This window comes from Hypanus sabinus, chromosome 7, assembly GCF_030144855.1.
Source record: "Hypanus sabinus isolate sHypSab1 chromosome 7, sHypSab1.hap1, whole genome shotgun sequence".
In the NCBI taxonomy this organism is placed as follows: Eukaryota; Metazoa; Chordata; class Chondrichthyes; order Myliobatiformes; family Dasyatidae; genus Hypanus; species Hypanus sabinus.
The window spans coordinates 75322413-75336917 of NC_082712.1; the positions used below are offsets into that span (position 1 = coordinate 75322413).

The 14505-nt window shown below is 42.9% G+C and overlaps 1 protein-coding gene across 1 annotated transcript in view; it reads left to right on the forward strand.

Moving 5' to 3' along the window:
• The window catches only part of bnc2 (basonuclin zinc finger protein 2), a 283605-nt gene that overhangs the window by 10304 nt on the left and 258796 nt on the right, over positions 1–14505 (forward strand). The window contains exon 3 of the mRNA XM_059976307.1: positions 6777–6879. Coding sequence (XP_059832290.1) covers positions 6777–6879 — 103 coding nt within the window. The remainder of the gene's footprint in view (positions 1–6776; positions 6880–14505) is intronic.

Sequence of the window (14505 nt, forward strand, 5' to 3'; positions counted from 1 at the left end):
ATGTTATTAGAACCTCATTTTCTACATAATGATACAGTGTGTATACACTGAATTGTATCTGCATTCATGCATTTCAAACACATTATTTGCATTGTGCATGTATACTGTGAATTTTACAACATACACATGGCAGGGAGATCTCTTCCAGGCTAATGTGAGAGAGTTCTCACCCCAAACTGCTCCTTTTTCATAACTCTGCAGATTTCCCCAAGCAAGAGTTATGGGATTTCACATTGAAAGTTATTATTGAACCCAATTTTACTATCTTTTCAAGCAAGCATCTTCTAAGGCACAACAGGTAGTTGAAAAAATGTTTTGTAAAAATTCTATCTTCTCCAAACTTCAACATAAACCTGTATCCTTTGCCTGAGGGAAATGGTTTCTCTCTGTTTGTGCTCTCAACATTCCTTCTGATTTGGAACAGATGTGCATAGTTACTGGGTTGAAATAAGTGGCTTTTTTTCTTCCAAAGTCACAGAATGATACAACATTGAAAGGGATCATTTGACCAATCCTACCTGAGCTTGATCTTGGAAAGGGAGCTCATTCTCCAGAATACTCAGACCTTTCCTCTTTTCAGATGATATGAAACACCCTTTTGAAAGTTGTTATTGAATGGGCATCCCATCGCCCTATCGGGCCGTGCAATCCGGCTCATAACGCACAGTATTTTTGTTCAAGCTGGCTGGCTATAACCAGTGGGGTGTCCTGTGGATGAATAGTGGGCCTTTGGCTATTTATCAACTATATTAATGTAGAGCATGACATAACCAAGTCTGTAAGAACATGAGAAGCGATTCAGTTGGATTGTGTTGAGGTCTCACAGGAGATTTAGTTTAAATGTCACTGGGCAGAGCTTCTCCTGGCAAAGCTGTGACAGGAGGGAATGCTGGGGGTGGAGCTTTGCCACTTGCCGAACCCAGTAAGAGACTGTCAGCAACTGAAAGTGATATAAATAATGTAAAAAAAATAAAAATTATAAAAAGAGAAGGGCCTTTCTTAAAAAAAAAGCAGATGCTGCAAATCTGAAATAAAAAAACAGAAAATGTTGGCCATGTTTAGGTGATTAGTTGGGAGAGAAGTAGAAGGATTGTGCCAGGTGGATGAGCTTTTAGCACAGTGTGCGATGAAAGGGGCAGAGGGAAAGGAAGGTCTCTAATTCATAGAGTCCAAGAGGAATTGAATGACATAATTAGTGGTGGTGCTGGCTAAGAAGGAGTGGGAAAATATGGTGAACAACGAGAGGTGATGTAGTGGAGGTGTACAAAATAATGAAATCTGAAATACCAGAACAGAGCAAATTGAACATTCTCTAACATTCAGCTTTCTTTTTTCTCTCTGGTGAAGAGAAATTGAGCTGAACAGCACTGAAATAGGTACTTCGGCCTACTGCGTCCATGGCAACCATCATGCACCCATCTAAGCTAATCCCTTGATTCTTCAGATGTCAACTACATTGAGGGCAATTTTCTATAACTAATTACCAAACAATACATCTTTGGGATAAGATGGAAATTAGTGTATCTGGAGTACTCCATGTAGTCACAGCGAGAACATGCAAATTCCACATAGGAAGGTAGATTAGAAATTAAAATGCAGAACCTCAAGAGTAATGGTCCCAGAGAAATATCTTTTGGAGTTTATTCAAGAGGCATCTAAGGGGATGGATTAAGGTAAGGTCATGGATGTTGTCAGTATGGAGTTTAGTAAGGTCTTTGACAAGCTCCCATGTAACAGGCTGAGCTGGAAGGTTAGGTTGCGTGGAATTCAGGAGGAGCTAAAGAGGCGAATTTAGAATTAGCTTGTTTATAGGACACTGAGAAAAATTGTCAAAGATTGATTCTCTGATTGGAAGCCAGTGATGTGGGGTTCGCCAGGGGTCAGTGTTGACACCTCCATTATTCATTAATTATGTAAATACTTCGTAGTTTTTGATTTGAATGTACATGGTACAATTAGCAAGTTTGCTGATGATACTAAATTAGGGGGCTTTGTTGATAGTGAACCAGGTTACAATGAATTTCCCCTACTCTTGGAGACCCAGGAACCTGTCGATGCAACATACCACAAACAGCTCCTTTCCGCCACAGATGATGCTCGACTCACAGACTTCATTTAGCAAGTTGTTTGTTTCTTCTATAATTCTACTTTTTCGTTCCTAAGCCACAGGTCAGGAAGTTCCAAAATCAAATAGGACACTGATGTTGTAGCAGCTGCGGTGTGGGAGTTAACTGTCAAAGTAGAATTCAGTGATGAAATGCAGCAACAGATGTGATATCTTCTGTTGTTTACCTCCAAGAGAATGTGGAACTCACAACCATGCAACATCATTCAAGTCTCGAGAGAACAAGGACTCCTGATCAAGGACTTGATGGAGAAGGAAATAAAGGGTTACATGAATAGATTTGGATCAAGAAAAATCTGTGGAGCATAAATGATGCCATAGAATGGTTGGTCCAACTGGTCTTTTTATGTTGTGTTAGTAAATGTGGGCATAAGTCTTGCTTGAACTTTCCACTGAAATGGCTGACTTCCCTACAGAATGATCTACTACAGCCAGCAAACGTAGGCATGGTTATTTTAAACAGCAAGGAACTAGTAATTGATAGCTCACCCCATTTCATCAACTGAGGCTCCATCTGCTCTTAGGTTGATTTAAAAAGTCCCAAACACCACCTCGGAGAGTCCTCTTCAATTTCCTGGCCAATTCTTTTCCTTCAATCAATATCATTAAAATTGCTTTCATTATTCTGTAGGTGTTTTGAGGAAATTGCTGTGCACAAATCACTGGGGTTCTGATATTAATGTGATTATACTTTAAAAGTGATTTCTTTGGTACAAAGTGTTTTGGAATACAATTGCTTCTGGGCACCACAGTAGCATAGCAGTTAGCATGACACAATTACAGCTCATTGGGCTGGAAGGGCCTGTTCCGTGCTGTATCTCTAAATATTTCAGGATGCCTCAAGATTGTAAAAGTTCTGTAGACTAGCTTTCTGTGTTTCTCTTCTGTCTCCACAGTATCTTATAAAGTTTGCACGCTTAGGTAAGTAGGTGCATTGGTTCTGTTATTTATCAGTGCAAACTGTTTCACTGAGAAACGAAGTCAGTAGACAATAGGTGCAGAAGTAGACCATTCGGCCCTTCGAGCCTGCACCGCCATTCTGAGATCATGGCTGATCATCTACTATCAATACCCGGTTCCTGCCTTGTCCCCATATCCCTTGATTCCCCTATCCATAAGATACCTATCCAGCTCCTTCTTGAAAGCATCCAGAGAATTGACCTCCACTGCCTTCTGAGGCAATGCATTCCACACCCCCACAACTCTCTGGGAGAAGAAGTTTTTCCTTAACTCTGTCCTAAATGACCTACCCCTTATTCTTAAACCATTCCCTCTGGTACTGGACTCTCCCAGCATCTGGAACATATTTCCTGCCTGGATCTTGTCCAATCCCTTAATAATCTTATATGTTGCAATCAGATTCCCTCTCAATCTCCTTAATTCCAGCATGTACAAGCCCAGTCTCTCTAACCTCTCTGCGTAAGACAGTCCGGATATCCCAGGAATTAACCTTACGAATCTACGCTGCACTTCCTCTACAGCCAGGATGTCCTTCCTTGACCCTGGAGACCAAAACTGTACACAATACTCCAGGTGTGGTCTCACCAGGGCCCTGGACAAATGCAAAAAGATTTCCTTGCTTTTGTACTCAATTCCCTTTGTACTAAAGGCCAACATTCCATTAGCCTTCTTCACTGCCTGCTGCACTTGCTCATCCGCCTTCAGTGACTGATGAACAAGGACTCCTAGATCTCTTTGTATTTCTCCCTTACCCACTCTACACCGTTCAGATAATAATCTGCCTGCCTGTTCTTACTCCCAAAGTGGATAACCTCACACTTATTCACATTAAACGTCATCTGCCAAGTATCTGCCCACTCACCCAGCCTATCCAAGTCACCCTGAATTCTCCTAACATCCTCATCACATGTCACACTGCCACCCAGCTTAGTATCATCAGCAAATTTGCTGATGTTATTCTCAATGCCTTCATCTAAATCGTTGATGTAAATCGTAAACAGCTGTGGTCCCAATACTGAGCCCTGTGGCACCCCACTAGTCACCACCTGCCATTCCGAGAAACACCCATTCACCGCTACCCTTTGCTTTCTATCTGCCAACCAATTTTCTATCTATGTCAATATCTTCCCCCCAGTGCCATGAACTCTGATTTTACTTACCAATCTCCTATGTGGGACCTTATCAAATGCCTTCTGAAAATCAAGGTACACTACATCCACTGGATCTCCCTTGTCTAACTTCCTGGTTACATCCTCGAAAAACTCCAATAGATTAGTCAAGCATGATTTGCCCTTGGTAAATCCATGCTGGCTCGGCCCAATCCTATCGCTGCTATCTAGATATGCCACTATTTCATCTTTAATAATGGCCTCTAGCATCTTCCCCACTACTGATGTTAGGCTGACAGGACAATAGTTCTCTGTTTTCTCCCTCCCTCCTTTCTTAAAAAGTGGGATAACATTAGCCATTTTCCAATCCTCAGGAACGGATCCTGAATCTAAGGAACATTGGAAAATGATTACCAATGCATCCACAATTTCCAGAGCCACCTCCTTTAGTACCCTAGGATGCAGACCATCTGGACCTGGGGATTTGTTAGCCTTCAGTCCCATCAGTCTACTCATCACCGTTTCCTTCCTAATGTCAATCTGTTTCATTTCCTCTGTTATCCTATGTCCTTGGCTCATCCATACATCTGGGAGATTGCTTGTGTCTTCTCTAGTGAAGACAGATCTAAAGTACTTAAGAAATTCTTCTGCCATTTCTCTTTTCCCATAACAATTTCACCCAATTCATTCTTCAAGGGCCCAACATTGTTCTTAACTATCTTCTTTCTCTTCACATACCTAAAAAAGCTTTTGCTATCCTCCTTTATATTCCTGGCTAGCTTGCGTTTGTACCTAATTTTTTCTCCCCATATTGCCTTTTTAGTTAAGTTCTGTTGTTCCTTAAAAATTTCCCAATCATCTGTCCTTCCACTCACCTTAGCTCTGTCATACTTCCTTTTTTTTAATGCTATGCAATCTCTGACTTCCTTTGTCAACCACTGTGGACCCTTTCCCCCCTTTGAATCCTTCCTTCTCCGGGGGATGAACTGATTTTGCACCTTGTGCATTATTCCCAAGAATACCTGCCATTGCTGTTCCACTGTCTTTTCTGCTAGGATATCCGTCCATTTAACTTTGGCCATCTCCTCCCTCATGGCACCATAGTCTCCTTTGTTCAGCTGCAACACTGACACCTCTGATCTGCCCTTATCCTTCTCAAATTGCAGATAAAAATTTATCAATTATTTTCTGAAATGTTGAAAGTGGATCTTAATTTGAATAACAGACTCTTCCTTTAAACTGGAAGAATTTTGAACCTTCACTTTTAACAAATTTATCATAAGCTTCCTATTTTCAGTTGATTTTTAAGGAATATTAAATTGGGGAATGGCATTTAACATTCCTGTTTAATTTCTGGAATCTGAACAACTCTCTGCTTTACATTGTACAGAGCCCTGTAGTGATCTGGGTATTGTCACTGCCCGAGACAACTGCAGTCTGATTGTGGTTCAGATTTCTTATCAGTTGATAACCAAAATAATTTTTGACAGATTAGGGTGCACTGTACAAGTGGGAGAATAGAAAGTCTACAAGAAATTTCAGCTCTGCGCTGTTCACAGTGACCGCCTAGAGCACTGGTTTGATGGACTGTAATAACTCAAGACTGGCTACAGATGTGCTCTGCCTGCCAGATTTTAACCAGAATCTAACCTATAAGGTGCTTTGAGAGTTATTGTTGTACAGTGCTGAAATATAATTGACATATTTGCCACTGTGCGAGTTACTGTATTTTGAATATGATCAGAAACGGGGGAAATGAGATCTCCAAGACCTCTGTTTCTCTCCTTTCCTTGTAGTATCTTGTAAAGTTTGCTCACATGGGACCAGACAACTGATCAGGAAGTGAACTGATTCCAGTGTTAATCTATGTGAGCTGTAGCACTAATGAACAGAATAAGAATATGTGGATCATTTTCAGGCTGGCTGACTATAACCCGTGCCTCAGGGATCAGTGCTGGGGTCTCAGCTATTTACAATTTTCATAAATGGTGTAGATGAGGGGCCTGATGCATTTATCTAGGATTGATGATGATAAAAGCCAGGTGGGAAGCTAATCTACTGGACATAGGACGATGTAAAGAGCTCTGGAGGAGTTCTTCACTCAGAAGATTCTACGTCCCTAAGGTGCTATACATGTTCAGTTGCTGACTAATCAAAGATTACTGAGTGGGCCTATGGAGATCAGGTACACAGTGACTGGCCAGGTGTTTCAAGGCTTTGAGTGGCCTGCCCCTTTTGCCCCTTTATTAATAAAAAAATATTTTGTTTGGCCTTGTGCCAGAATTAATTATTCTTGATTAGAACTAAGATTTATAAGTTCATTTGCTGAAAGTGCCGTTGTTCCTTACTATCAAGTGAACAGACTGAGGGACGGAAGCAAGATGATCTGTCGGCAAGTTTGGACAGGAAGTGGTTTAACCTTTAGAAAATGTACTTAGGGTTGCTCTATAACTGTATTAGTCCCACTAGAAGCAATGAATCTGCGGGAACAGTAGAATTTAAGAAAAAGGGCAATCTCAGATAGAAAGAGCATTATAGAAAGTGACTGAACTGACCGTGTCCTTTCTCCTTTCCTCCTATAGGCCATCCGCTGCACACTGGTAAATTGCACATGTGAATGCTTTCAGCCAGGGAAGATCAATCTGCGGACCTGTGACCAGTGCAAACATGGTTGGGTGGCCCACGGTGAGTCTGCAGCAGCCTACTTACACCAGATGTATTGAGTGATGGCATGAAAGTATCTCACAAGCAGACCAGTCATTCCAAAATGCTCCATTCAAGGCTCCTCATGCCCTGTGCCAGCACAGTCTCACCATCACGTATTTACCCAGGCTTCTCTGTTCTTCACTTCAACTGTTCTATGATCAGTCTTGCAGGAGGACAGCCTCGCTGGGCTCAGCCATCACCTCTGTGTCAGGAATTGTGAATACAGGAACAATTCCAGGGGTTTAACACAACTTAGACTGTTCTTCATTGCAATGATTATTTTGCTGCATGGTTATCTAGAACCTTCTGCCTGAAAGGGTGGGCGAAGCAGAGTCAATGGTAATGTACAGAGAGGAAAGAAAAAGGATTCCCAGTCTCTGTGAAAAGAGCCATAGAGCAGGATTACCTCCTACAAGATCTACAAACCTGACTGTCCATTGGCTTGCTCCTGCCCCACTGAACTTGTGTCCATGTACCTTGACTCCATTCTGTCTCCTTGGTTCAGTCCCTTCCCACATGCATCCATGATAGTTCACATGCTTTCAATCTCCTCAACAACTTTCAATTCCCTGGCCCTGTCCACCTCGTTTTCCTCATGAATATCCAGCCCCTATACAGTTATACTCCCCATCAAGAAGGCCACTTCTTTCTGAACAAATGACCCAACCCGTTCCCCTCCATCGCCACTCTCCTCTGTCTGGCAGAACTGGTCTTTACCCTCAACAATTTCTCCTTTGGCTCTTTCCACTTTCTCCAAACTCAAGGGGTAGCCATTGGCATCACATGGGCCCCGGCTATACCTGCCTTTTCATTGGCTCTGTAGAACAATCTTTGTTCCAAGCCTTCCCTGGTAATACTTCCCAACTCTTTCTGTGCCTTATTGATGACTGCATTGGTGCTGCTTCCTGCACCCATGCTGAGCTATCAATTTCATCAACTTTGCCTCCAGCTTCCAGTCTGCCCTTAAATTCACTTGGTCCATTTCTGACATTTCTCCCTTTTTTCTCGATCTCTCTGCCTCAATCTCTGGACATCTTTTATAAACCTACTGATTCCCATGGTTATCTTGGCTATATCTCTTCCCAGCCTGTCCCCTGTAAAAGTGCTATTCCCTTTTCTCACTTCCTTTGTCTCCACTGCATCTGTCCCTTGGAGGATACTTTCCTTTCCAGGACATAAGAGGTATCCTCCTTCTTCAAAGAACACAATTCCTTCCTCCACCATTGATGCTGCCCTCACCTGCATCTCCTCCATTTCCCCAACATCTGCACTCTCCCTCTATTCCCAACGCAGTAACAGGGATAGAGTTCCTCTTGTTCTCACCTACAACCCCAGGAGCCTCCATCACATCAAGATGCAACACATCATTGTCCCCACCTTCCACTACCTTCTTTGTCCTGATGCAGGGTCTCAGCCTGAAACATTGGCCATCTCTTTGCATCCACAGAGAATGAATGACCCGCTGAATTCTCTAGCGGGTTCTATTTGCTGCAGATTCTGTCCTTGACATTGAAGAATTAAATTGATTCTTGCATAAAATGTGAGAAGCGTAAATATTTTTTTCAAATTGTAGTGGGCACTAAGTAGGTGTTAACAAGCTGTGGCTGAACTGGTCAGAATTTTTGTACTGTAGCTGGCCTTTTGTACTGTAGCTGCATAGTTCCCTGAAGGTGGAATCTCATGTGGATAGGGTGATGAAGAAAGCTTTTGGTATGCTGGCCTTTATAATTCAGAGCATTGAGTTTAGGAGTTGGGATGTAATGTTAAAATTGTACAAGGCATTGGTAAGGCCAAATTTGGAGTATTGTGTACAGTTCTGCTCACCGAATTGTAGGAAAGATATCAACAAAATAGAGAGAGTACAGAGAAGATTTACTAGAATGTTACCTGGGTTTCAGCACCTAAGCTACAAGGAAAGGTTGAACAAGTTAGGTCTTTATAACATTTTCATTTTCATCCAGGTCATTTATATACATCGCAAACAGCAGAGTCCCAGCACAGATCTCTGTGGAACTTCACTAATTACAGACCTCCAGCTCGAATAAGTCCCTTCAACCACCACCCTCTGTCTTCAATGCGCAAGCCAGTTCTGAATTCATCAGTCAATTCAGCGAGCATCCCATGCATCTTAATCTTCTGGATTAGCCTCCCATGAGAACTGGTCAAATGCCTTAATAAAATCCATGTTGGCAACATCCACTACCCTACCCTCATCAATCTCTCTCGCCACCTTGTCAAAAATCTCAATCAAGATGGTAAGGCACGACCTGTCAGGCACAGAACCATGCTGGCTCTCCCTAATTCGGCTATGGGTTTCTAAATGCTCATATATCCTATCCCTAATAATTTTCTCCGGCACTTTCCCCACAGCTGAGGTGAGACTCACCAGTCTATACTTGCCAGGACTGTTACTTGTTCCCTTCTTAAACAGAGGTACAACATTAGCCACTTGTAGTCCTCTGGGACCTTGCCTGTGGCTAGAAAGGACACAAAGATACCGGTCAAGAGCCAAGCAGTCTGGTCTCTTGCCTCCTTCAATAACCTGGGGTAAATCCCATCAGATCCTTGGGATTTATCCACCTTAATACTCATCAGTAGGCCCAACACTTCCTCCTCCTTAATCCTTAAATGCCATAATTTATTTATACACTCAGCACTGATCTTCTGATCCTCCATAACCTTTTCCTTGGTTGGTAAATACTGAAGCAAAGTACTCATTAAGTACATTTCTCATGTTCTCTGCATCCAAGTAGATGCTCTCCCATTATCCTTGGGTGGTCCTTCCCTCTCCCTAGTTATTCTCTTACTCCTGAGGTATGTATAGAATGCCCTAGGATTCACCTTAATCCTCCTTGCCAAGGACTTTTCATGGCCCCTCCTGGCTTTCCTAATTCCCTTCTTTAGCTCTTCCCTTGGCTCTTTATACTCCTCGTGCTTTGCTGGATTCTGATTTCTGAAGCTTTATATAGTTTTCCTTTTTCTTCTTGACTAAATTCATCACTTCTCTGGACATCCATGGTTCTGTTATCTTTCCATCCCCGTCCTTCCTTCTAACTGGAACATAACTTTCCTGTACTCTGTGCAATTGATCTTTAAACACCCTCTACATGTCTACGTGGACTTGCCAGAGAAAAGGTGTTCCCAATTAACCCTTCTTAGTGCCTGCCTAATGCCTTCATAGTTTGCCCAACTCCAATTTAAAGCTCTCCCACAATGACCATACCTATCCTTATCTATAGCTATCCTGAAAGGTTGTGGTCACCGTTCACCCGCTGAAAGCTCAGTCACCTGGTCAGGCTCATTACCCAACACCAGGTCCAGTACGGCCCCTCCTTTCACTGGAGCATCTACATACTGATTTAAGAAACCTTCCTAGATACACTTAACAAAATTCTGCCCCATCTAAACCCCTTACACTAAGAAGGCCCCAGTTTATATTAGGGAAGTTAAAAACAATCCTATCATTTTTACATATCTTCTTAATCTGATTACAATTCTGTTCCTCAGTGTCTGTGTGGCTATTAGGGGGTCTGTAGTACAGTCCCATCAATGTGGTTGCACCCTTCCTATTCTTGAGTTCCACCCAAATGGACTCAGTGACTGACTCATCCATTATGTCTCATCTGAGTGCAGCTGTGATATCTGCCCTGATTAGTAGCACAACTCCACCCTCTCTTTTACCTCCTCCACTATCTTTTCCAAAACTTTGAAACCCTGGTGCATTAATCACCCATTCCTGCCCCCTTCTCAGCCAAGTTTCAGTAATGGCTACAGCATCATTGTTCCATATACTGATCCAAGCTCTAAGATCATCACCCTTACACATAGTACTCTGTCATTTGATTTTGCCTTCCAGTACTTTTCATGACGTCTACTGGTCTGATCCTTCCCTTACTGAGCCGTAGCTCCAGTTCCCAGCCCCTTGCAGAACTTGTTTCAACTCTCCCCAGTAGCAGCAGCAGCAAACCTCCCGGCCAGGATATTGGCCCCGGGTTCAGGTGCAACCCATCCCTCGTGTAAGGTCACCCCTTTCCCATTAAAGGTTCCAATGATCCAGAAACTTGAAACCCGGTCCCCTACACCATCTCAGCAGCACCTCATTCATCCGTGCTATTGCCCCATTTCTACCTGCACTAGCCCATGGCACAGGGAGTAATCCAGAGATTACAACCTTGGAGGTCCTTCTCTTCAGCCTCTTTCCTAACTCTATACAGAATCTCATTTCTGTCCCCCTAACTATCGAGTCCCCTATTGCTACCTCATTGCTTGACTTTACCCTTCCTTGTTAAGCCTCAGAGCCAGCTCCCATCCTGGCTGCTGCTGCCGTACCCCAGTAGGTCATCCCCCAACAGTACCCAAAGGGGAATGGCCACAGTGGACCCCTGCACTGACTATTAATCCGAATACCTCTCCTGGTGGTCACACATCTACTGTCCAAAGCCTGTACTCTGGGTTTGACCACCTCTTCATAAGTCTCAACCATAATATCTTTAACCTCCTGAATGACCCTGAGTACTTCCACTGCAGCTCCAACTCCTCGACCTGGTCAGTCAGGAGCTGAAGTTGGGTGCACTTCCTGCAGATGTAGTCATCAGGAAAGCTGTTAGGTATCCCAAATTCCTACATCTGACAGGAGGAGCATTCCATCCAGACTGTCCTATACCAAAAAAGAAAAAGGCTCGCCTCTTCTCAACTGTGCCTCCGCCTGTTGAGCCAAAGCCTTCATACTCTATCACTGACACACTCAAACAATGGCTGCTTTACTTGGGCCTACCCTTCTTTTATTTGCAGCTGCGGTGAGGCCTCTGCCGCCAGCACAGTAAGTGCCTACATAGTCCAAAATAACTGGCCTTGCCCAAATCTGCTCCCCTTATCCTCTCTCCCAACTTCCACAGGGCTCTGACACCAGTAAACACTCCTCTCACCTGAGCTGCTGAAAAATAAAATCTGTTCCTGCTGACTCTTAGTTAAGGGTCCTGAGCTGAAGCATTGAATTTTTACCTTTCTCCATAGATGCTGCCTGACCTGCTGAGGTCCTCCAGCTTTTTGTGTGTTTATTTCTGTTCCTGACCTCATTTAGATTCTTGACTTCATAATATCTCTGATTACATACCAGACTGCCTGTGGTAAAGATTTCTATATTAATCATGGTGCTTTATTTTGTCACCACAAATATTTTGTTTCATAGCATGTCCATTCAACCTTGTCCATGACCTAAAAGTTGCTGACTTTAAATTTCCCCGATAGAAGCGTGACTATACCTTTTCACAAGAGCAAAAGGGAAAGAAGAAAGAACACTGCTGGGTTGCTTGCTCCTGAAGCTTGCTTTGCCAATCAGTAAGAACATGGCCAGTTCAATTCTTTCCAGTACATCTTCCAAAGTCCCTGACTCCCTAGTAGTTAAAATATCTGTATGTTTCTGTATTTATTAGTCATTTTTAGTGTGTAGTTCTGAAAGATCAACCAGTGAAAATGTTCCATTGTGCATGACTCTCCATTCATTGCACTTCATGAAATTGATGAAATGCAATTAGGCTGATTCTGTAGCAAATGACATTCTGCCCCATTGAACATGTGCCTGCTTGTGTCATGCTGTTTTTCTTTTCAATTTCAAGAAATTTTAAAAGTTTGTGACAAAAAACTGTGGAATAAAGATCCTATCCCACAAATGGACAGGATGAAAAACTGCTTTCTGAAAATATTCCTAGTTCATTCAGTAAATATATAGAAATTATCTTTTTTTATTGCACAGAATTCAGGATTGACTCCTGTCTTGCACTGATATTGGTGATCTCACCAGGGCAGCCTTACAATTGCTTTTGGATTCTGATCACAGGAGATAATAACTTTTAAGCTTTCGGTATTAATATTGTGCTCAAAAACAAGCTCCAGAAAAGATGTCTTTAAATCTATGGTAGTATTTGATGGGGCTGATGTAATGAAAATGTTTCTATCTGATAGATGGCTGGACTTTTAAAAAAAAAAGTGTCAAAATAAGAAGCTGTCATATAGGGCTGTGATGGGAGGGAAAATCTTTACTTAGGGACTAGAGAGTCTTTGGGAATTCTCCTGCGAGGAGGGCTGAAGAGTCTCAGTCATGCTGTGTATTCAAGATAGACACTGATGGATTTTTAGATATTCGGGGAATTGAGGGACAGTGTAGAAAGTGCACTGAGAAGAAAGATCAGCCTTATTCTTAGGGAATGTTGGACATGACGCAAAGGGCTGAATGGTCAGAGAGCAAGAGAGGGGTGGAGAGAAGGTATGGGGGAAAGGGAAAGAGAGAGCGAGAGAGATTGGAAGGGAAGCATAGAGATTTAATCGGAACCCTAGAGCAAACTTTTCAGCCAGAGGGTGGTCTGATATGGAATGAGCTGTCAGGGTGTTATATACAAAATGCTGGAGAAACTCAGCAGGTCAGGCAGCATCTACAGTATGGAGGGAAATTAGTGATTTGGTTGAGACATGTTGACTGCTCTCTCCCCTCCAGAGATACAGCTTAACCTGCTGAGTTCCTGTAGCATTTGTGTGTCTGGTTGTGTTGCTCTTGATTTCCAGTAACTACAGAATCTTATTATGAGCTGTCGAAGGAGGTCATTGTGGCAGGTACATTAAGAACATTTAAAAGACACTTGAACAAGTACATGGACAGAAAGGGTTCAGAGGGCAGGAAAATGTGACTAACTCAGGTGGACATTGGTCGTACTGGTTGGGCCAAAGGGCTCATTGACTGAACGCTATATGACTCTGAAGGAGAGAGAGGGGAGAAAGGAAAAAAAAAACTGGAAGGAAGAAGAGCAAGAGACAAGAGAGAAAGTGAGAGAGAGAGGAAAAGGGATTGGAATGAAGGAAGGAAGTAGACAACTGAGATGTGAGTAGGTTGGTGGAGAAGACAAAGCGGAATAAGAGAGAAAGTGGAAAGAAAAAGGGGAGAGATAAATGAGAAAGAGGAAGTCAGAGCTATGGGAACGAGTGACGGGGAAGGATATAAGGGAGGGAGACGAGGAAATGAGGGGGGTAGTGTTGGTGAAAGAGAAGCAGGGGGAGGGTGGATGACAAGAGAGTGAAAGCTAGGAGATATGGAGAAAGGGAATAGACGTAGAAGGATAGAGAGAAAAAGGAGGAATCGGCAAGTGAGAGAGAAGGGTAAGGGGAGAAAAATGCAGAAAAGAGAAGAGAGTGAGAGAGCTAAAGTGAAAGAGAGATGGGTAAAGGAAAGACAGAAGAAAGAAAGATGGAAGGGGGGAGATGGAGAAACTGGGGGATGGGGGAGATGGGTTAATAAAAGATACTTAAAGAGAGAGAGCTTACATAAATAGCTTTCCTGTAGAATTTGGCAGCCTCTCTGACAAGAATTTCTTCATCTTTATTGTTCTGGTATCTGGCAGGATGTGCATCAGGCAACCCCTCAGTGGAAAGTCTGCTGCAGGATCAGAGGAGACAAAAACAGGTGTCATATCTGCGGTCAGAACTCCAAAAGATTTGCAAGAGAGATGATCTGACAATTACATTAATGCTGCTACTTTTATCTGAAGATGTTATTATCTCCTGGTGCTGACTGTTGCATGACTGCCTCAGAGAGCGCAGCACAGGAGAGAGCAGAAA